The sequence below is a fragment of the Balaenoptera ricei genome, chromosome 16 (assembly GCF_028023285.1).
Source record: "Balaenoptera ricei isolate mBalRic1 chromosome 16, mBalRic1.hap2, whole genome shotgun sequence".
Classification (NCBI taxonomy): domain Eukaryota; kingdom Metazoa; phylum Chordata; class Mammalia; order Artiodactyla; family Balaenopteridae; genus Balaenoptera; species Balaenoptera ricei.
Genome location: NC_082654.1, coordinates 60,887,047 through 60,909,681, shown reverse-complemented (window position 1 = coordinate 60,909,681; position 22,635 = coordinate 60,887,047). Strand labels below are relative to the sequence as shown.

The following is a 22,635-nucleotide window of genomic DNA, read 5'->3' as shown; positions in this document are numbered from 1 at the left end:
AAAGGTCTAGAAGCCTGAACACCAAACTTTAAACTGTGAATATCTCTGAGCTCGGGAGTGGGTGGAGTGTGTGTGTGAATGAATGGGACGCTTATGCTTTCTCTGTGCACTTCTGTGTTTGAATGTATTACTGAGAGGAAATGGAAAGTGTATTTTGAGGGCGTCGTGTGAAGGGAAAAGTTGGGGAGCAGGGTGAAGACTTACAGCTCCCTGGTCTCTTCAGACTCCAGCGCCGTCTGAGGTGAGGAGACCCCGCCCCGCTGAGGTGATTCTGCAGAGGGGCGGAGCTCTGCAGAGCCAACACTGGAGGCGGCCCTGGGGGGCGGGGCCCCGACTCCAGCCGCACGCTCCGCTCCCACCATGCCCTTATAAGGAGCGCCCGGCGTTAGGGCTCGGGAATCCGGTCGCAAAACCCGCGGCTCAGCCCCAATCCCAGGCCCCTCCCTTGGGAATGGGGGCGGGGCGGGGCCTTGGCGGCGCGGTTGCGTGGGCGGAGCATCTCAAAGCGGGGCCAATAGGAGTGGAGGCCCGGGTCTGAGCGGCGCTGCCATTGGGCGCGGTGACGAGAGGGGGCGGGGCGCCCGCGAGGCTGGTTACGCCGAGGGAAGCCCGGACTCCGTAGTCGCTGCTCAGAGTCCGTCTCTCCGCGGATTCCCGGCCCCGCCGTTCTCAGTTCTCTGTAGCCCGCGGTTCGCCGCCCCGCTCGCCGCCGCGATGCCGGTGTTTCATACGCGCACGATTGAGAGCATTCTGGAGCCGGTGGCGCAGCAGATCTCGCACCTGGTGATCATGCACGAGGAAGGCGAGGTGGACGGCAAAGCCATCCCTGACCTCACTGCGCCTGTGGCCGCCGTGCAGGCGGCCGTCAGTAACCTCGTTCGGGTGAGCGCGCTGGGCCTGGGATGGGGAACGGGGGCGGGAGACGTCCCTGGGGTTCCGGCTCGCCTCGCGGCTCCCCTGCGCTGCCTGTGGCTTTGCCGGTGGGCTCGGGAGCCAGACCGCCTCGGGTTTGAATCCTGACGCCCCCGCGTTGTGACCTTGAGCAAGCCCCCGAGCCTCTCTGGGTTTCAGTTTCCTCCTCTATAAAATGGGGGCAATCATAATAATGCCTGCCTTGCGGGTTTGTTGTGAAGATTCAGCGAGGTGGTATTTATAAAGTGGCTAGCGCAGCTTATGACCCATAGTAAGCGCTCAATAAATGATAGGCGTTAGGATATCTGATAGCCCCTTTGCCTCAGCAGGCTGTCGCCCCTCCCGTTGACAGCCTTGCTTTCAGCTCCTTTTTAGGCCTCCCCAGTCTGGCCTCTGGGCTGGCGGGCTCCTCTGCTGATTCCCTGCCTTTCCTTCCAGGGATTCTTATTTGAGCCACGTTGTTCTCCTTTCTAATACTTCTGCCCCTCACCTTGAAACCCGCCTCACCTACCTCTGAGCCCTCCCCAGAGCTCCCCGCGTCCGACCCTTCTGTCCACTTGTCTTAGTGGCCACTCGTCCCTCCTGTCTCCTCCTTTCCCGGGCATTCTACTTCTGCTCACACCTCTGGCACCCACAAACACCGGGTGATCTCTTTATGCAGTAATTCATGACTATGAATCCCTTTTCCCCTTTCGCTTAACCCTGTTGCCTTTCCTCCCCCTCCTCCCCCTCCAACTCCCGTGGAGATTTCCACCTGGCTTTACCTGCTGTCAAACGGCTTCCTCCCACTGGGGCCTTTCCAGACTCGGGGGCCCTCCTCGTCGGCCCCTCCTCCTGGCAGGAAGCAAGATGGAGCTGCTGGGAGAGGCCTGTGGAATCTGGGATCTGCGGCCCCTGCCAGAGAAAAGAACGGGGCGTCTCCTCCCCGAGCCACAACTTTCCTAGATGGCGAAGTGGCTATGCAGACCCCTGTAGCCCACAGCTGTGACTAATAACTGAGGTGATTCCTGGAGGAGGCGGAGTCCACTTCTGAAAGGGGAAAAGAGGTGCTGTGACCAGTCTCCTAACACTCCGCTGGCTAATACCACACTTTTCTTTCCCACCCTGGGTGGGTGACGCAGACTGCTGCTGCCTGTGAGAAACAAGTTTGGAAAAATTTTATACGGCTTCCCCACTGAGCTGTGTAACGAGTGTGTTCCAGGGTAGTTAGGAGGCTGGTAGGCAACTGTGGGTCTGGGTGGGGCTTGGGTTCCTTATCTGATTAGAGCACTTAAGCGCACTTCAGCTGCTCAAAGTCTTCCTCAGTCTTCAGGGGCCCAGTTCAGGAGTCAGTTCAGGAGACTGGTAACTAGGAGAACGCTACTGACCAAATTCCCCATCTGCCTTGTGTGTAGATTTAGTTAGACTGTATTCAGGAAGAATACTGAATTCATTCAAAACGTTTAGTTCTACACTGTTCTTGTTCTTTTTATAACTAATTTTAATCTAAGACTCCGGAGTACATTCTTATGTAGTGTTGTCTAACATGGCTGCATTCCAGGCCTCCATTTCTCAACAAATAGGAAACAATGTAAAGAGACAAGGTAATAGTGTCCCTCCAAGGAGTACTTCAGGAAATGAAATCTTAAAACCACATGTTGCACTTGGAACACAGCTAGTGTATAGTCTAGGGGCTGATATCTGGTTAGGCTATTTAGAAAAAAGTTATTTATGAGCTTCAATGCATGAATTAATAAGAATTGAATGTCTGCTATATAGGGAGCATTTTAATAAATCAGTGGTTCTTAGGTTGAGATGTGTATCAGAATCACCAGTGGGGCTTTTTAGAAATAAAGATGTCCAGCTCCCACCCCAGACTTACTGAGGAGCTCTTTAGGGGGTCAGGTCAAGGCCTTTGTGTTTTTGAGAAGCTCCATAGGTGGCTTTGATATAGTCCCTTAGTTAAGAAACACTAATAGATACTGTGAGACAAATACCAAAAAAATGAGGCCATTGATAAGCTGAAAACAAAATTACATGTAATTGCAAACTTCCCAATACATTACAAAAGAAGGGACTTGAGATTGGTGGTAGATAGGAGTTAGCAGAGAGAAAGTGGGGAGGGTTGTGTTGATAAGTAGTTAATCATGAACAAAGGTACTTGTGAATAGGTGACTTCCAGATTACAGCAAGTAGATTGTCTTGCTTAGCTCAGGAGGCAAGTTGGAGAGAAACTGGAGATGAAATTGGTGCATGCCATATGGGCACTTTAACAGAAGTCCAATAAGACGAACAAAGAGAATGGAAGGGATAGGATGAGGACAGTGTGTGAGGGAGACTGTATAGATTGTGTTCTGGGGAGGCCCGAGGACCTACCCATTGCTTGGAATCCTGGGTGTCGGTTGTGGCCCTGTCTATATGCTGCTGAATATTGTGATGAATTGTGTACATGTATCAAATTCCCAACTAGACTGTGTCTGGAGAACAGGCCTCATATGATAGGTATGTGCTTCCCTGTTCCTACCCTCAACATTGGCACATGGGATGGCTTGATATCTTTGAAGGAAAGAAGGAACTATGGGAAGGAAGATAAATTAGGAGACTTTTAAAATTGGTTGGTCATGAGGAAAATGAGGGCCTGGACTTTGGGTGTGGCAGGGAAAATGGAGCAGGAATTAAAACCATATTAGAGGGCTTCCCTGGTGGCGCAGTGGTTGAGAGTCCGCCTGCCAGTGCAGGGGACACGGGTTCGAGCCCTGGTCTGGGGAGGTCCCACATGCCGCGGAGCAACTGGGCCCGTGGGCCACAACTACTGAGCCTGCGCGTCTGGAGCCTGTGCTCCGCAACAAGAGAGGCCGCCACAGTGAGAGGCCCGCTCACCGCGATGAAGAGTGGCCCCCGCTTGCCGCAACTGGAGAAAGCCCTCGCACAGAAACGAAGACCCAACACAGCCAAAAATAAAATAAATAAATAAAATAAAAAATTCAAAAAAAAAAAAAAATTAGAAATACAGTAGAAGAATTAGTAGAGCTTGATAATAGAACTCTCAGGAAAAAAACACACGGTGCTACTATAAATTAATGAATCTGATTTTTGAACAAATATTCTGGAATTTATACAATTCAGGTTTCTTTCAGTTACCTTGGGAGGCTATATCCTTATTCCAGTGCTTCTCTTTGGGAATTTCTTACTGATTATTTACATACATATGTCAAGTTAATTTGTTTTATTTTGGTCAAGAAAATTTTGTCTGAAGTGGGCATTTCTTAACCCTACTACTTTATGTACCATTCTTGAGTCTAAAGTGACTTTTGGATATTTCCAAAATTAAAATTTACCAGGTGATGATGAAATTCTGAATTGTTAAGCTATAGTCATCCCACTTATCAGGTAGGTATTTATTGAGACACCCCCCTTCTAACATCAAAGTGATAAGTATGATATTGGGCAGAATAAGTATAATACTGGATTGAAGGTCCTAAGTGGCCCGGAGGAAGTGAAGTATCATAGAAGTTCAGAGGAAGGTAAGGTTACTCTTCTTGAGAGCATGGGGAAGGCTTCATGGAGGAGGTAACCTCTGAGCTGGCCTTAAAGAAGGTGGGATTGGAACTTTTAAAGACATGGTAAGAAAGGCATTACAAGTGGAAAGAATACCTAAACAAAGGCATAGAATTATGGAGAATCTGAGGACCAAGTTTTGACTTAGGAAATTATTAAGCAAGACTCATTTGGATTTGTAATTTTTCATGTGTATTTGTTAAACAAAAGTAGTCTGGTCACTTTATATATATATCATCACAATTGAGTCATCACTTTTACTCTACCCTTAGGGAGAGGGTAGGATGGGATTATTTACATGTCCTTTTTTCAACTGAATAAGACGATTTTTTAAAAAACAGCTTTGTTATGTAATTCACATACCATACAATTCACTCATTTAAACACTCAGTTCAGTGTTTTTTTTTTTTTTTTTTAGTGTATTTACAGAATTGCACAACATCACTACAGTCTAATTTTAGGACAGTTCCCTCAAAAAGGAACTTCATACCCATTACAATCACTGATTCTCTCCCATCCCCCAGCACCCCAGCCCTAGGCAACCACCAGTCTGCTTTCTGTCTTTGTGGATTTGCCCTTTCTGGACATTTCATATAAATGGAATCAGAAAATATGTGGCCTTTTGTGTAGGACTTTTCACTTAGCATAATGTTTTCAAGGTTCATCTGTGGTGTAGTATGTGTCAGAAATTCATTCCTTTTTGTTGATGAATAATATTCCATTGTATAAAATAAGGCCATTTTAAACACAGAGAATGATTCTAATGCAGTCACAAAACAAGGTGGGGGCCTAGGAGAAAGATGGATAGGAAAGGAAAAATAGAGGAGGGGTACAGGTTCCAAGGATGGGATTCAGTCAGCAGTGTGAAAAATTCAGAAGTCTTAGACTGTCTGTCTTGTAGCATGGTATATAAATTTTTCTTTTTTCCCATTGAAGTGGCCCATAGAAATCTGACAGTCTTTGTGACCATATAGTCGTGCCAGTTTTATTAATGGGGGTTCATACACTTTGCTTCTCCATTGCATCTGAGGGCATGTGTTGTAACTACTCCTGGGGCTCATGAAATATTTATTTCGGACGTTTTTGTGGCCTTTACTTTTATGAGCCTCACCCATATATCATACCCTGTTGGGACCAGCTCTGGGACAAATAGCAGCATTGTCTTTAAACTGATAGATGGGAAAGACTGTTCTGCTCTTAAAAAGAAATCAATTTTGTCGTTTATAAATTGTCTATATTAACATCTGAAATTATTCCTACTTTAATTTCTTTTGGTTGATGTTGGACTTATTTCAGTTAAAATAAATAACAGTGTTTGGGTGACAGGCCTGTGAGTGATTTTCTTCTTCGTATTCTGTATTTTCCAATTTTTAAAATGAACATATAAATTCCTATATTAAGGAAAAAATTAATAAGGTGAATAATAAGAATGTATAATTCTTTATGGTTTATAAAATGCTTTCATATGTATAATCTCATAGCAGTCCTTTAAGGTAGGTATTGCTATGGTCTGAATTTTACAGATGAAGATACTGTAGATCAGGGAAGTTAAGTAACCTGCCCACAGTGGCACAGCTAGTTAGTGGTGGAGCTTGGACTTGAACTCTGTTTCTCTTACTCTGGACCCTCTGCTCTTTTCACTCCACCATTCTGTGTCCACTTAGAACAAAGTTGTTAAATATCACTAGAAGTTTTCTAGCTTGAATCAGAAGCAACGAGAATGTTGTTAGTCAAAGAGTTTCCATTTGTCCTGGGCTTGGCAAGATTATCTGTTTAAAGGCTGGCTTTGGCATGGCCTGTGTGAAGGGCCTATATTAAAAAAAATGATGTGAAGGTAGTGTTCTGTTTCACAGTGACATTCAATTTTGCAGCATTAAAAAAAAAAATAGATACAGATAACACAAAAGTATTTATGTCTGCCAAACACGTAAAGGCTTTTCTAGTATTTATGGCTGCTTAGCTTGAAGTCTATGAGAACTAAATAGTATTAAAGTAAGTTTGTAGGATTTCTGTATTTAAATAGTATTTATAGTAGGTTTGTGGATTCTTTGGGGAATCGTGAAGTTTCATTTGAAACACTTTGTCTCTAGATCAAAAGAGATATACAAGTAGGACTTAGCATTTACTCATGATCAAGAGAATGGAAGGGCTTCCCTGGTGGCGCAGTGGTTGAGAATCTGCCTGCCAATGCAGGGGACACGGGTTCGAGCCCTGGTCTGGGAAGATCCCACGTACCGCGGAGCAACTAAGCCCGTGAGCCACAACTACTGATGCCTGCGCATCTGGATATTGTGCTCCGCAACGGGAGGCCGCAACAGTGAGAGGCCCGCGCACCGCGATGAAGAGTGGCCCCCACTTGCCACAACTTGAGAAAGCTCACGCACAGAAACGAAGACCCAACACAGCCAAAAATAAATAATAAATAAAGGGAATGGAAGAGTTTTGGAGATTGTATGTTTCTACAACTATGTTTATAATTTTAATGGAGCCCCAATTTAAATATTTGTTTATATATATTGACACGGTGGAAAGTTGGGCTTCTCTAAAGCTATTTTATAAATAGCACTGGTATAACAATGGACAAAATAAAAGTTATTTTATATTTTATGGACAAAATAAAAGTTAGAGTAAAAGTTTTGTGGTATCAACCACAGTATCATAAGTTGACTCCTTCTGCTATAGTCAGGAGTAAGGGCAGCATTAAGGCAACTGTTTTTATGGAGATGGGACTTATTTGGATTTTAATATTTCTGGTATATTGGTTAAAAAAGGAGTCTGGTTATTTTATATACTTAGTTACCAGTCATATATATATATATATATATATATATATATATATATATATATACATATATGTGTGTGTTTGTGTATATGTATATATAAAATATGTTTTATATGTATCACAACTGAGAGGGTCATTATTTTAAAAGCTTTCTGACAACTTCCTGGTCTTTTACTGGCACACCTAGAAAGAGGGTAGGATGGGAATATCTTAATTATCCACAGTCTAAAGTCCAGCATAGCATGTATTTTTTTCGCTTGTGACAGTCATTATACTTGGTCAGTGTTTGTCTTCATTGGGTTGTAAGTTTCTCAGTGGTAGGGGCCGTGTCTGTTGTGTTTGCCCCTTTCAATGTCAGGCTGGTCATAGGTGTGCAATATAACTTTTTTTTTAAACGAACTAACTATATATATATATGTGTGTGTGTGTATATATATATATATATGGCATTCATTTTTAAAAAAATAAATTTATTTATTTTTGGCTGCGTTGGGTCTTCGTTGCTGCGGGCCGGCTTTCTCTAGTTGCGTGAGCAGGGGCTACTCCTTGTTGAGGTGCGCAGGCTTCTCATTGCAGTGGCTTCTGTTGTTGCAGAGCACGGGCTCTAGGTGCGCGGGCTTCAGTAGTTGTGGCATGTGGGCTCAGTAGTTGTGGCTTGCAGGCTCTAAAGTGCAGGCTCAGTAGTTGTGGCGCACGGGCTTAGTTGCTCCACAGTATGTGGGATCTTCCCAGACCAGGGCTCAAACCCGTGTCCCCTGCACTGGCAGGCGGATTCTTAACCACTGCGCCACCAGGGAAGCCCATCATTCATTTTTTTATGCACAAAATATTGTAATAGGAATTTTTGTGCAGTTACAATTTTCCATCCCCAGCTTTCAGACATCTGGTATAGCTGAATTTGAACAGTCTCTTCAAATTTATAATGGGCCTTGTCTGAAACAAGTAGAATATATACTAAGAGGGAGGAATGAATGGCTAACTGCCCATTGTTTGAGATAACAAAAGTGTTCAGGCTATTTTGGGTTGTGGTTCTCTGTTTCAGAGTCATTTCAACTATGCAGGCCACTTACTAAATTCATAATGTGAGAATATGTTGCCTCCTATCTGAAAGTGGCATTGGGATTTTGCATTCTTTTTGTCTTTTTAAAACATAACAATTTAGACCAGGTGTTGATATATTATTTGGAACTCTGCTGGTTACAGTGTAGTATCATACTGAGTCATGAATTCCTCATTAAGAGATCTTTATTTCCTTGAACCATATGGCAGGAGACAAAAGATATCAGAAAGTTGATCTGCTGCTTTTTTGTTTTTTGGCTGATCCAGGCCCAACCTTTTCGTTGAACCTTATGTCATGGTCATGACAGTGGGGTATACTTTTTACATAATAAACCAGCATTAGAGCAGTATCAAAAGAAGTAGCAGTCCTTAAAGAGTGAATATCAGAGATTAGCTGGTATCCCAGCAAGGTTTCTCTCTAGGATAATGCTCTGTGCTCAGGACTGTTGCTGAAAAAGGGCCATTCTATTAGTTGATGTTGCTTTCAGGCCAGTCTGCTCTTAAACCTTCCCATATAGACAGGACTAAAAGAAGAAAACAAATTTCAGCTTTGGCTTTTTTAAGCTCCAACAGCCTTCAGTGCTATGTAGTATAAATACTTCAGAGTGAAATTTAAGGAGTAAAGTTCAAATCTGTAATAAGACTCTGAAACACCCAGAGACAAAAGTTGGTATATGGGAGGAAGGACCTCCCATTGCAGGCTTTCATCTGTCTTTCTGTTCCTTGCACATTGGACCTGTAGAATTCTTACAATATGCATTGGGGTAGATTGGGCCACATAGACAGTTTAGTTTGGATAACATAAGTTTTGAGTTATCTAGGCGCCTGCTTCTCTGTTTTTTTCTGTCATTTTCGTATTTGTTCAGTTTCCATTGGGAATGATTATGAGAGGAAGGCTATCTTACCTGTTTCTTCTTAACAATCTGCAAAAAGGTTTGTTAGGGAAGGAAGTTGAAATATATAAGTAGGGGATTTTTGTTCATTTGTATTTTTATCATCGTTAATGTTTTATCTTTAACACTAAAAATAACACTAGTGAACAGTATACTATTAATAATCATTTTTGTCATGCTGAGCTTCCTATAGTCTTTCAAAAAGAACAAAATTTCTCTTGTTACAAAAATATTACATTTTTATTGTTGAAATTTATAAAAATCTATCTTTAGTCACAGTCGCCTCACAGTGTTCCTCAGCCTTTTACAGTCTATTTGAACTTGATTTGTCTTTTTGTCTTTACTCTCTACTCCAAACCAATTTGTTTCCCTAGATATAAATACAAACTTAACTATATATAGATGCACCAGCTCTTATCCCTTTTCACCATTAACACCCTTCCCCCTGCAAACCGTTTAATTCACTTTCCTGCTCAAGAATTTGCAAAGAAAAGTGAGGAAACCCAGTCAGTTACAACAACCCATGACTTTCTCTGTCATGTGCTGTTTAGGGAGCCATGCTGTACTTGGCTAACTGCTCTTTCAGTAAGCGTGGAATGAAATAAGTTCAAAATAATGGGCTAGATCCTGAAAGAACTTCTAATCTCAACATCCTTATTAAAGATATGGGGTCTTTACATTGATTAAATCTATTTAAGTATGTGCATTATGTGCAGACAAAGGGATAGAGTATGATAGAGTAATGGATAAAAGGGGACTTGTATAATTAGATATAGGCAGTTGGGGATTCCTCGCCTTCCTTCCAGTCTCTTGGTAAGGCTTTGTAGGTCTAGTGTCCTTGTATGCTGGGTCATCACTCTTTGGATGATTGAGTTGATTGTGTGTTTGTTTGTTTTTTTTTCCCCTCCTTCCTTACTCCCCTAGGGTGTCTCCCTTTAAGACTGTTGGTTTCTGGAGGACAAGGACTGGGTTATATTCTTCTTGATATCCCTGGTGCCGTGCTTATCCCAGTCTCTTGATCGTGGTATTCCTTTGATAAGTGTGTTGTGCCTTGATACTCTGTATACCTGCTAGTCATTCTAGGCTCATTCATGATGAAGATAGCTCACTATCTCTTGCCTCCATTGGATGGCTTGATGACTCTTCTTCTGCGCTCAAATGTTGCTATATGCAGATGCCTGCATAATCGCAAAAAGAAACAAAGGTTCATAAATATTATATTGTGTTGGTTACATATTGGAACTTTAGATTCCAAAAAATTCCGTCACTTCTATGAGAAGGCAGCTCACTGGATGGGTATGAGTGTGCAATGTGTGTATGCATAGAGGATGAGAGGTAGTGAATCTTAGAACTAAAAATGTTTTACAAATATCGTGAAGTTGCAGAAAATAGAGTCTTTGGCCCTTAGAGAATTTCCCACTGATAAGATTTCCAGTTGGATGACTTTTAAGGGGAAAGTGGCTGAATTTCATTGCAGTTGGCAACAATCCAAGCCAAAGTCATTCCTTCTTTTTGAAATAAGCTTAACTTTTTCCCACAAGTAGGCTTTCTGTGAAGAAAGAAAAATGGTATACTTGTTCTTAGAGTTGAAAGTTGAGGGACCAGCTATCAACTTATCTAGCTTCCCTATATTTCCAGCCTTCTCTCTGTCCCCACCCCATCCCTGGAGAACTGGCGCATCTTTTATCTGTAAGGTGGACAACATGTTTTTATTCATGTAATTCAAGTAGATAAGGGTATATAAATGTGCTAGTAAATCTCTAGTAACACTTAAATTTCTTATTCTGTGGCTTTTCCCCCCAAACCACCAAAATTAGTTATGACTCTAGCTGTGCACATTGCCTGGTGTTCTGAATAATAGTAGGGTATATAAGACATGGTCTGTGGCCTCAGGTTGTTAAAATACAGATGAAATTTATGATCTTATAAAAGATTTAGCTTATCTACATCTTCTCCATCCATGAAATTGTTGCAGAATTTAAATTATTTACTTTAAAGGGTTGTACGCTAGTACTGTAACTACAGTTTTGATTCCTTGGAGCCATGGAGAAAATGTGAGTGGGCCAGCAGCAGAATAAGCAGGTGGTGGGCCCCCTAGTTAGGAAAAGACCTCTGAGCATTGGCTTCAGCTGCCCTCTTCTTGATTATTTTTTTCCTTACTGTGCTTTTCACAGTTGTAAGTAATTATTTGTGTGATTATTACTTCTTGAACATCTTTCCCCCACTAGAGCCCCAGGGGCAAATATTGGCTCTGCCGTGTTTGCCCCTGATTTTCAGCACCCATCAAAGTGCTTGGCACATAGTAGAGTCTTGAGGAATAATTGTTGAACAAACAAGTGGGAAGACCGTTTGCTGCTTCCGTACCCCAAACTGTTTTATGCTTCTTTAGACAAATGTGTATCATGCTGTGGGTGAATCTTGGTGAAATTTAACTGCGATTAGGAATGCAGCAGTAAATCATTGCTTAGCACAGGGTATTGCATGCAGTAGGATCATCCAATTCATGTTTCCTGAATGAATTAATTCCAGGCATAGAGTCCTGGAGTGCAGATGGGGATAATCCTGCCCAACATAGGATTATGCAGGATATGTAAATTCAAAGAAATATAGAACATGGGTTTGGGATTCTCTATTAGTTTTGATGCTTTGCAAATGAACAGAATAGCCAACTTTGGCAAAATGTATCTGGTATGAGTTGGCAAATACCAAAGTCAGACTTTAGATATAGATATAAGATAAATCACCTATAGTGTAATGGTTAAGTGTAAAGGCTGTAGAGCTGAACTCCTGACGTTTAAATCCTACCACTGACTGACACCTGCAAAGTATGTAACATTGGAGAAAGTAATTTCTGTTTCTCATAGTCCTCTTCTGTAAAACAAAGCTAATCATTGTATCTGACTTGGAGTGTATTATTGTGAAGATTAATGAGTTTGTAAAAATGTTTAGAACTATGCCTGACACATAGTTAAAGATTTCAGTGAGTGTTAGATATATTAATACATTTTTCCATGATTTTTAAGTCATATTTTAAATGTTAGTCTAATGAAAAGGCAGTGTTGATTTTTTTTTTTTTAATGTCTAAGTATAACTTCTAACTTTTACTCAACAAGGCAAAGTGCCAGTGAAAGCTTTCAGTAGAATTCCATATGTTGTGGAATATACAGTTTTATCAACTGTGGGGAAAATATCATTCACAGTTTAGGTGCCTGAGCCTTTGATTGCCAGTTTCCCATGAAAAATTCAGACATCTGAATTTATGATTGATATCTCCTTTGTTTGGAGCAATAGTGAGGGTAAAATTGTATCTCTCCCCTCTTCCACCCCAGTTTAGAAGCAAAAATTGGGACTTAGGATTTGGGATTTATCCCAAACATTCATTGTCCTATTTTCTTTTTTTTTTTAATTAATTTATTTATTTATGGCTGTGTTGGGTCTTCGTTTCTGTGCGAGGGCTTTCTCTAGTTGCGGCGAGCGGGGGCCACTCTTCATCACGGTGCGTGGGCCTCTCACTATCACGGTCTCTCTTGTTGCGGAGCACAGGCTCCAGACGCACAGGCTCAGCAATTGTGGCTCACGGGCCCAGTTGCTCCGCGGCATGTGGGATCTTCCCAGACCAGGGCTCGAACCCGTGTCCCCTGCATTGGCAGGCAGATTCTCAACCACTGCGCCACCAGGGAAGCCCTGTCCTATTTTCTAAAAAAGAAAAAACTGAAGGGGTAGTCACTAAAGTAAATGGAATCGGCCCTTCCAGGTAGAGTTAAAAAGTACAATGCATTTGTGAAATAGAATTCATCTTGTTCTGGAACAGCCAAATTAATTTAACAAATATTTAATGACTACATATTAAGCTGGATACTGGAAGAGGTTAGTATCTCTAGCCTGAAAGGAGGGATAGAATCTCTTTCAGATGTCCTATTGATATAGGAGTAATAGAGTTGAATGTAAAGGTCAGGGGACCTTAACTACTAGTTTGGAAGGTATACCTGTTTGAATAAGTGAAAAATTTACCTGGTTCAAAATTTAAAAGGTACAGCAAGGTATATAGTGAATAGTCTCCCTCCCACCCTTGAACTCCAGCCACCTGGTTTCCCTCCTCATAGGAAACTAATGGACAAAGGAAACCAAATGTCTTGGGTGTGTTTCTAGAGATAGTTATGCATATTTAGGCAATATGTATTCCTCTTTTATACAAAAGATGTCCTGTTATACTGTCGTGTTCCTTGATTTTTTTTCCCTTAACCTATTTGGGAGAACATTTCTTATCAGTTTGTATAGAGCTTTCTCTTCTTTTTTATTTTATTTTATTTTATTTTATTATTTTATTTTATATTTATTTATTTTTAATTTTTGGCTGTGCTGCATGGCATGTGGGATCTTAGTTCCCTGACCAGGGATCAAACCTGCGCCCCCTGCAGTGGAAGTGCAGAGTTCTAACCACTGGACCACCAGGGAAGTCCCATCTTATTTTTTTTTAAATTGAAGTATAGTTGACGTACAATATTATATGTTATAGGTGTACAATAGCGTGATTCACAATTTTTAAAGTTTATAGTTCATTTATAGTTATTATAAAATATTGGTTATATTCCCTGTGCTGTATTACAATATATCCTTGTAGCTTATTATATACAAGCTTTCTCTTCTTTTGATAGTTACATAATATAATCCATTGGTGGTTATAACAATTTATTTAACTAGACCCTTGTGGAAGGATCTTACATTACTTATGATCTTTTACTAATTCAGACAGTGTGGCAATGAATGACATAGATATGTCATTTTATGCACGTGCAAGTACATTTATAGGATAATTTCTAGAAGGGGAACATTCTAAGCACTGGATGTCAGGCAATGGAGGGATTTTAAGCTGAGGTATAACGTGGATAGCTTAGGGTTTTGGTAAGATATCCCTGGTAGTGGCGAGGAGATAGATTGGCAAGTGAGACACAGGAGCTGGAGAGCCATCCATCTAAGATGGTAAAGGTTGCCTCAAGCAGTGGGAAGAATGCAGGTAAAGAGGGCCAAATTCTAGAGACAGCCTCTTTATTACTTAAATTACATTTGGATTCATAGTATTCTCAATGTCAAAAATACATCAGTAAAACAAATTATTTTATTTATCCTCAATTATTTTATTTATACTATGTGGTTATTACTCCCATTTTACAGGTGGGGTAACTAAGGCTCATAGAGCCTTGAGCTAGTAAGTGGCAGGACCAGAGCTTAAGTATTTTAATTATACAAATGAGATCACTTTGAAATGCAGGACAGAAAACCTAGAGTCCTTATCAAATTTAAAAGAAGTCAACAACGATTTTATTGATACAACAAGTTATACCCATACCTTTTTGTTCTCATGTGGATGCAAGAAAAATCTTGGAAAAAGACCAAGAAAAGATCAAATTGAAATTGGGAGCTCAAAGGAAGGTCTGTAAGGGAAGGGCTATACTTACCCTTGAACTCAGGTATGCCAGTGGTTTTTAATCATTCCAATGTATATTCCGAGCTGGCATGGAAAGATATCTATGCTAAGATGTTATGCAAAAAACAGGAGGCGGATATGTTTAGAATGATCCCATTTTGTATTATTTTATATGTGAAAGAGCATATACTAAAATGAGGTGGGATTGAGTGGTGGGGTTTCAGGTTAAAATTTTTTTTTTTTCTTACCATAATTCATGTTTGTCTCCTAACAATAAACATGTACCACTTTTGAGGTAAAAAATAAGTCCAGTGTTTTCCCACGTCTTTTTATTGTTATTATTTGCACTATTCTCACTGCCTGGAATTATTCTTCCTCTCATGTTAAAATGGGCCCAGTGTTGATGCCACTTTCTCTATGAAGCTCTGTCCAGGCTGCTTAGTTGAAGTTAATGTCTCCTTTTGCTGTGTTTCCGTGAGGTTTGACTATGTTTCCTATCAAATTCTACCATGAGTTAGAGCTACTATGTGCATGTCTGTTTGCACCCCTTCTTCCTCCAGCGCCACTCAGCTTCCAAATTTGAGTTCTAGAAAGCATGTAGTGCTTGCATCGAGTTGGATTACTCACACTTGATAGACACTTGAATGTTGAATTGGTTGTATTTGCAGCAGTGCAGTTTTTTCTTCTGTCAGAGCAAGGAAAGATAGATATAAATTCTGAGTCACAGTCAGCAGGGTGATTTTAAAATTCTCAAGGCAATGATATATCTAGGTGCACTGGATGAATACTCTTTCCTAATTTGTGAAGGCTGCTGAAAATTCTCTGGAGTAAAAGGAGCCATAAATAAATAAACATCATCTCTAAAACTGCCATATCTATTGCATCTCCAAAACCAAAACATGAAGGCGACATTTTACCTGATATATACCTGAGAACTCTTATCTTGGAACTGGAATTCCAACTTGGGCTGTTTGTTTGAAAGCTTCCACAAAAAGGCAAATTCCTTAATCTGCTGCAGTCATATACTCTACTGAAGGCACTGAGGAATGGCAATGCAAAAATCACCTTTTCCCCCCTTCTTGTCTGGAAATTGACCTCTTTTATTACGTTTGTGAAATAAACCTTTTCCTCATCTTTTTTCAAGTAGTATTTTGTTGATTCTTCCATATCTTTTTTTTTTTTTCTCCTTTCTCAAAGCTACCAGCCTAGATTAGGCTTAATATTTTCAGTTCTTGATAGTTATCTACTAATCTCTCACTCCCATCCATTATTGCCACGTAAAGCTTCTAATACAACTCTGATCGCAACACTTTCTTCCCAGAAATTGGCACCTCCTCCCATTGTTTTCTAAATTAAATTCCCTTTTCTAGCTCTTTTTAAAAATTGAATATATTTGCTATAACATTGTTAAAATTTAAGGTATACAATGTTTCTTTGATACATTTATTTATTGCAATATGATTGCTGTTGTGATATTTATCACATTATATAATTATAGTACAATATTGTCTATCTTATTCTAGCTCTTGAGGGCTATTACACGCCAGCCCTTTCTGTTCTTATTTCTCTGTGGAGTGGAGAAACCAGCCTACAGCCTGTGGGCCAAATTTTGTACTGCCCAGGAGCTAAGAATAGTGTTTACATTTTCAAGTATTTGAAAAAAGTCAAGAGAAGAATAATGTTTTGCTGCACATGAAATTAAATAAAATTAAATTTTTAATATCCATAAATGAAGCTGTATTGGAACACAGCCATGCCCATTCATTTACATATTTTCTGTGACTGCTTTCACACTACAGTAGTGTTGAGAAGTTGTGGCAGAGGCCATATGACCCACAAAGCCTAAAATATTTACTCTCTGGCCCTTTATGGAAAAAATTGCTAACCCTCAACCTAGAGTCATAGAGTTATAAAGTTGGAAATAAGATCTCAGAGATCTTCTGATCCAACTCTCTAGTTTTAAAAATGAGAAAATGTATTCTCAGATGTAATCAACAATATGTCTAAGGCAGGTACCTTTGGCAGTGGAAAAGCCAAAATCAGAATTCATTGCCGGTCCTACTCTACCATATTGCCCCTCCCATGAAGCCTGTACTAGCCCAGTAGTACTGCTGGCTGTTTCATGAACAAACTCCAGGTTGTCTCACCTCTGCTTGTATGTACATGCTGCATTTCCTTCCATCTAAGATGCCTTCTTCCCTCCAGAAATTTAATCTATGCCTTAAGGCTCAGCTCAAGTACTGACAACTGCCGTTATCTCAGCAACTGGTTGAGCTCTCTGTCCACATGCCCCTGGTAGTGCTAAGTTCTGTCTCCCCGTTAGCACTCACCAGAGTCATTTATGTAGTTCTGATGCTATTCCAGGCCATAAACTTCCCAACTGTGCATCTTTATGTCACCTGAGGAAGTATCACCTGCACATTGCCTTACACACAGAATTCTTAGGACATAATTTAAAGAATGAACCAATCTAAAAATGTAAGGATACCAGAGACACCTTCAAGATCTCTGGTTTACTTCTCTTCTATTAAAAAAGAAAGAGAAAGACTATAACACCACTGAGTAATATTTTTTGATGGGATCAGCTATATAAAAGAATTCGTAGGGAGTTTACTTACACCATGTCCACCTAGCAATTGATGAAGTATATACACCCTGGAGAGAGAACTTGGATTTGTCCTAAGGAGGATTACCTAATTGTGTGATGATTATTTAAGCCTTTAGTATATTTGTTGATTACTAGGCTTATAGAAACTTACCTGCTACGGTAGGAATTCACACAAATTCAACAATGAAAACCTTCCACATTCTCTGTCAATCTCCAGGGATTCTCTGCTGTTATACCTTCCATATAAACTCTCAGTTTGGGATGGTTTCCATCTATGAACTAAATATAGACTTGTATTGTTCTGTGATGAACCATTAGGAGTGAACTTGATATTTAGTAAGGACTGAAGATAAAAGGAATGTAATTTAGTGTTTAGGTGCATTGCCAGCATTGTCTTTACTTTCCTTAAAGCAATAACAACAACAAAACAAATAAAAAAATAGATGAATGGATTCTTATTATGCTGTAATTCTCTCAGTTCTATTTCTTCCTTTTGCCCAACTGGGAATAAGTTATCTAAGATGGTAGAGCCAGAACTTACTAAAGGTTTAGTTGTCTGTGGCAACTGTTGAACATCTAGGCTGCATCATTGATAGTTTGTATTAGGAAGCAAGTGAAACAAAAGGAAATCAACTTTAATATTCCTGTAAAAGTCTTTCTGTTGGTTAGACAGAGGCTATGTCTAATTTGTTAATGTTATATGAAGAATGGTGATGAAATGCAATCTGCAAAACGCACGAACATGACTAGTATTGCTGGGGATGGTTGATAGCTTTTTTCCGTCTGTACATCTTAGCCAGTTTGGTCTGGATGTGCTGTAGCTGTTCTCTTATTTCACTTCTCAGCATGTTTAGAATTAAGTCTGTGTTCAGCCCATATGTAGTCACACTAAATTATATTTGTAGTTGTTGAGAAGAAAGAAAAAGTAAAAACATTAAGAAGAAAAGCCTAAAGGTAAAACTTTGGGGATTTTCTAGGTACCATAAAACAGGAGTTTTTCCAATGAGCATTATAATTGGCAGCCTTAACCATTTGACACATTGATATTACAAAACATTGAATTTCCAGTTCTGGCTGCTTGTAAGAAGTGTGTTTGTAGCTTGAGCTAAGAAATAGAGTAATTTTACTTATGGCCCTAATTTAATGGGTCAGAGTGTCTATTATAGCCTAGAGCCAAATTCAATTACTGTACTGTAAAAGTGACTGTGAATAATCTCCGATTACCAAGCAGGATAGTTCCCAACAGTAGTAACAATACTTACTTTTGCCATTGGGTTACTATTTCAAGTTTTGACCACACCTATTAAAAAAAAAAAGGGTTGCATTGTTAGTCCTGGTTCAATTTTGAAAGCTAGTTGCAGCCAGGTTCACTCAGTTGATCATCTCTAAGCAAATAACAGTTAAGGAGCTTAAGCAGCTGAACCCCTAGTGAGCCTGACCCATGTTGTTGTGGAAACCTTCCAGCTTCTGGGAAGGAAAATCAAACAATTGGACATCAGTAGTTTAAACTGCATCTTGATGGTTTATATTTGCCCGTTGTGAGCTTGAAGTTTTTATATTTGCCTGGTTGTGAGCTTGAAGTTTTCTTATCCTTCTTGCCATCTGAAAGTTCCAAAGAATTGTAAAATCATGCAGTATTACAGCAGAAAACTTTAGGCATCATTAAATTTGTTTTCCTCATTTTTGAAAAACAGTATAGTGGCTTAGGATTAGAGCACGGATATGCTGAAGTCAACACCACTATCTGAGTGATTTTAGGCAAATCAATTAACCTCTCCGTGCCTCTGTTCTTCATCTGTAAAATGAGATAGCAGTAGTACCTCCCTCATAGAGTTGTTAAAGGGATTTAATGAGGTAATAAGGGGGCTCCTGACTTATAGCATGTGCTCAATTAAAAAAATTTTTTTTTTCTTTTGAAGGATAAAATGGAAGTCACAAATGAGTACAGCAATGGCAGAGGGAAAGAAAACACGACTAATGTTTATTTAGCACTGTTATCTTTCAGGCAGTTGAAGAGTATGTATTAGGTGATTTACATGTGTATTACTATATCCTTTAGCCATGAGAGACATTTTATTTTTTCCATTTTACTGATAAGGAGACTGAGGCTTAAAGAGATTGTTGCTTGCCCCAGGACACAGAACTAGTAATAACCGAGCAAGGTAAGATTCATTCCAAAGCCCCAGTTCTTTTCCCACCACTCTATGTTACCTTCCAGGATGGGCCCTCCGTCTCAGTTTTCCAAACATAAAAATGGGCGATGTTTCAAAATTCATTTACAAATTGATTTGGAGTTATTTTTCCATAGGGACAATGTTACAAACGATATGTTATATACCCAGGCTTATCTGCAAAAGCTGCAATGTAATTGAAATTCTTCCACATTTGTGAACTAAATCTGTTAAGAAAAAAATGCATTTGCTAAAAAAAAGTGCATCTAGCTGTTAAAGTAGGAAAACAAGAAAAATAAGAGTATTTTAAGTTCTGTGGAATGTTTGAGAAAAGCAGATTTGGTTAGAGGGCAGTGAGGAAGATACCGACTGTTTTGATGCTGATGGGGCCTCTGGGATACTTAAGGGACTAAACATTTATATAGCACAGAGACATCCTGCATTTGATAACACCTTAATAGTGTACAAACACATTCGTATGCATTATTTCCTTATAATCATGTATGAGACAGGACAGATGGTAGAGTTGACCTAATTTCTCTTAGCAATATTTAGCTTTCTTTTTTTTTTTAACGTTTTTAATCCATGATTTTTGTTTAATGGCCTGTGGGAGCCCAGCTAGTCACCTTAATAGAGCCATAGAGGATTAGTTTATAGGTATGTTGAAGAAATAATGAAAATAAGAGAATGGACGATCTTTCTGAGTTAGTTGTGGGAGAAAGTGGGTGATGGGGAGAAGTTTCCTGTGCTGATGATTTGCTTGCTTGTTAAATTGGTGGCCACCCAGAGCACAGGTGTCTGTGGTTGTGTCTACAGAAGAATCCTGAGTTGAGGGAGAGAATAAAATATTTGCAAGTTGGAAGCCTGCCCACAGTATCTTCATAAATAGGGATCTGGTGAGCAGGGCTTCTCTGCTAACATTTATCTAGCCTTAATTGATACACTCAATCTCATGTTGTGTTAGAATAAGCAGCTGCTGCCAAGGCAGCTTAACACTAGTTGTAAGGAAAGTATGTTGCATCAAATGAGCTTGCTTGACATTAGAACTTGCCACCCATGTAGTTCACCTGCTCTTTAACCCATTTGATTGTGTTCTTATTGATGCACATTTAAGTTTTTGGCAGTTGGTCAAAATTTGAACCTTTTAGGCACTGGTGGTGTCTCACTTTATAGATTGTTGTGTACCAAGAATATTGTTAGTACATTTTAGAAATTTAACATATATTTTTCTGATTATGAAGGCATTGCATACTCATTTTTTAAAAAATCTGAAAAGTTGGAGAAGGATTAAGAAGAAAATAAAAATCATCTGAAGGTCTACTCTCCATGTTGTAATTCCTTCCAGTCTTTTTTTTTTTTGATGTGGCTATATATTGGGGAGAGAGTGGGATGTTTCATTATTAGTGAAATAGCTGAGGCATAAGTAAAATTTTACATGACACTCATGATATTGCGGAGCTTGCCTCCTGTACTGTGCTAATTAAGAATGGAATCTTTTTGCTAAATCAGGTGGCACAAACTCAAATACCTGCAGGGTCAAATAGGTAATGAGTGAATCAGGTGGGTTATAGGGCACCAGGGAGTGGTAGGGACTGTGGTAAATTGAAAAATGCAGGCCCTGATTGAAGAAAGCTGCTATCTTCAGCTTATTGTTGCCATATGGAAACAGGGCCTAGTGTTACCAGATCTTCCTGATAGTCAATAAAATCTGGAAATCTCTATTTCTTTCAATGTGAAATTTCCCATTTAAAAAGAATACTGTGCAGGTCAAACAAAATAGGTCTGTGGGTTGCACTTGCCCCATACACTCTCATTTTGTCATTCCTGACATAAATACGTCTCAGTCTTTCTCATAGCTCTCACAAGAGGAGCACTTTTAGAAAATATTTAGAGAGGAGCTGGATAAGGATTTTCTAAGAGTGGCTTCAGGAACTTTTCACTGTGTAGACACTGAGAGGGTTGCCTAGTACCGGAGTGAAAAACTCGGATACTCACAGGGACCAGGCAGTGACATAAACAAGTGAAATGGTCTGGATGTTAAGATTTTAGGGAGTGATGCAGAAAGTATATTCCCCATATGGAACATTTGGGTTCCTGCACATTGTTTCCTTACTGGAATGCAGATCTCATATGGCCAAATCTTTTGATATTTCAAGAGATGTCAGAAATTTGAATTGTTGTGAAGTTTTTTGTTTTTGTTTTTAAAAAGGACCAAACAAAAATCACCCTTGGCCCAAATTCTGCACAGAGGCCACTAGTTTGCAACTCCTGGCCTAGATCACCATTTCCCTAAGTATATCCTACAAATTCTAATTCCGCCATAGGTTAGTAGGCATTAGAAAAGAAATAATTCTTGGTCAAATGAATTCGGAAAATAATGGATTAAACAAAATTAAACCGATTTCTTGTCTGAAGGTTATCTTAGATCCTTAAATATACTAATATGCCTTGTAAATTCCTAAGAAGAACATATAGCCCATAGACTCTACAGTTATAGTTATCTCCCTATTTCCACTTATTTCCCCCACTACCCCCCTTGCCTCTTGAGGAAGAGGTGGCTTTCTTTCTGGTAAAGGCTGGTCTGTCTACCTACTCTTCAGATTCTATCCCTGCCTCTTCAGAGACATTGCTTCATAATCAGGGTCTGGTTTCCTGCCTCCTTTCTTTCACCCTATCAACATGCTTAATTTTCTCCTATTTAAACAAAATAATAACCCTTCCCTTACACCATACACAAAAATTAACACCAAATAGATCATGGACCTAAATGTAAGAGCTAAAATTATAGAATTTTTAAAAAACAAAGGAATAAATCTTCGTGACCTTGGTTAGGCAAAACCTAAGATACTGTATCAAAAGCACAAGCAACAAAAGAAAAAAATAGATAAATTGAACTTCATCAAAATTAAAAACTTCTGTGTTGCAAAAGGCACTATCAAGAAAACAAAAAGACAACTCACAGTCTGGGAGAAAATATTTGCAAAAGACACATCACCCAATTAAAATATGAGTAAATGGTTTATTTATTTATTTATTTATTTATTTATTGGCTGCACCGCTTGGCTTGTGGGATCTTAGTTCCCCTCCCTTGGCAGTGAAAGCGCAGAGTCCTAACCACTGGCCCGCCAGGGAATTCCCCTGAGTTAAGGGTTTAAATAGACATTTTTCCAAAGAAGATATACATATAGTCAATAAGCACATATAAAGATATTCAACGTGATTAGCCATTAGGAACATGCAAATCAAAA

At 39.8% G+C, this 22,635-nt stretch overlaps 1 protein-coding gene across 2 annotated transcripts in view; it reads left to right on the top strand.

The window, feature by feature from the left end:
- Positions 1-597: 597 nt before the first annotated feature.
- Positions 598-22,635, top strand: part of VCL (vinculin) — a 98,137-nt gene continuing 76,099 nt past the window's right edge. For both annotated transcript variants that reach the window (XM_059900071.1, XM_059900070.1), the window contains exon 1: positions 598-882. In XM_059900071.1, the coding sequence (XP_059756054.1) occupies positions 715-882 (168 nt within the window). In that variant the 5' untranslated portion in view covers positions 598-714. The remainder of the gene's footprint in view (positions 883-22,635) is intronic.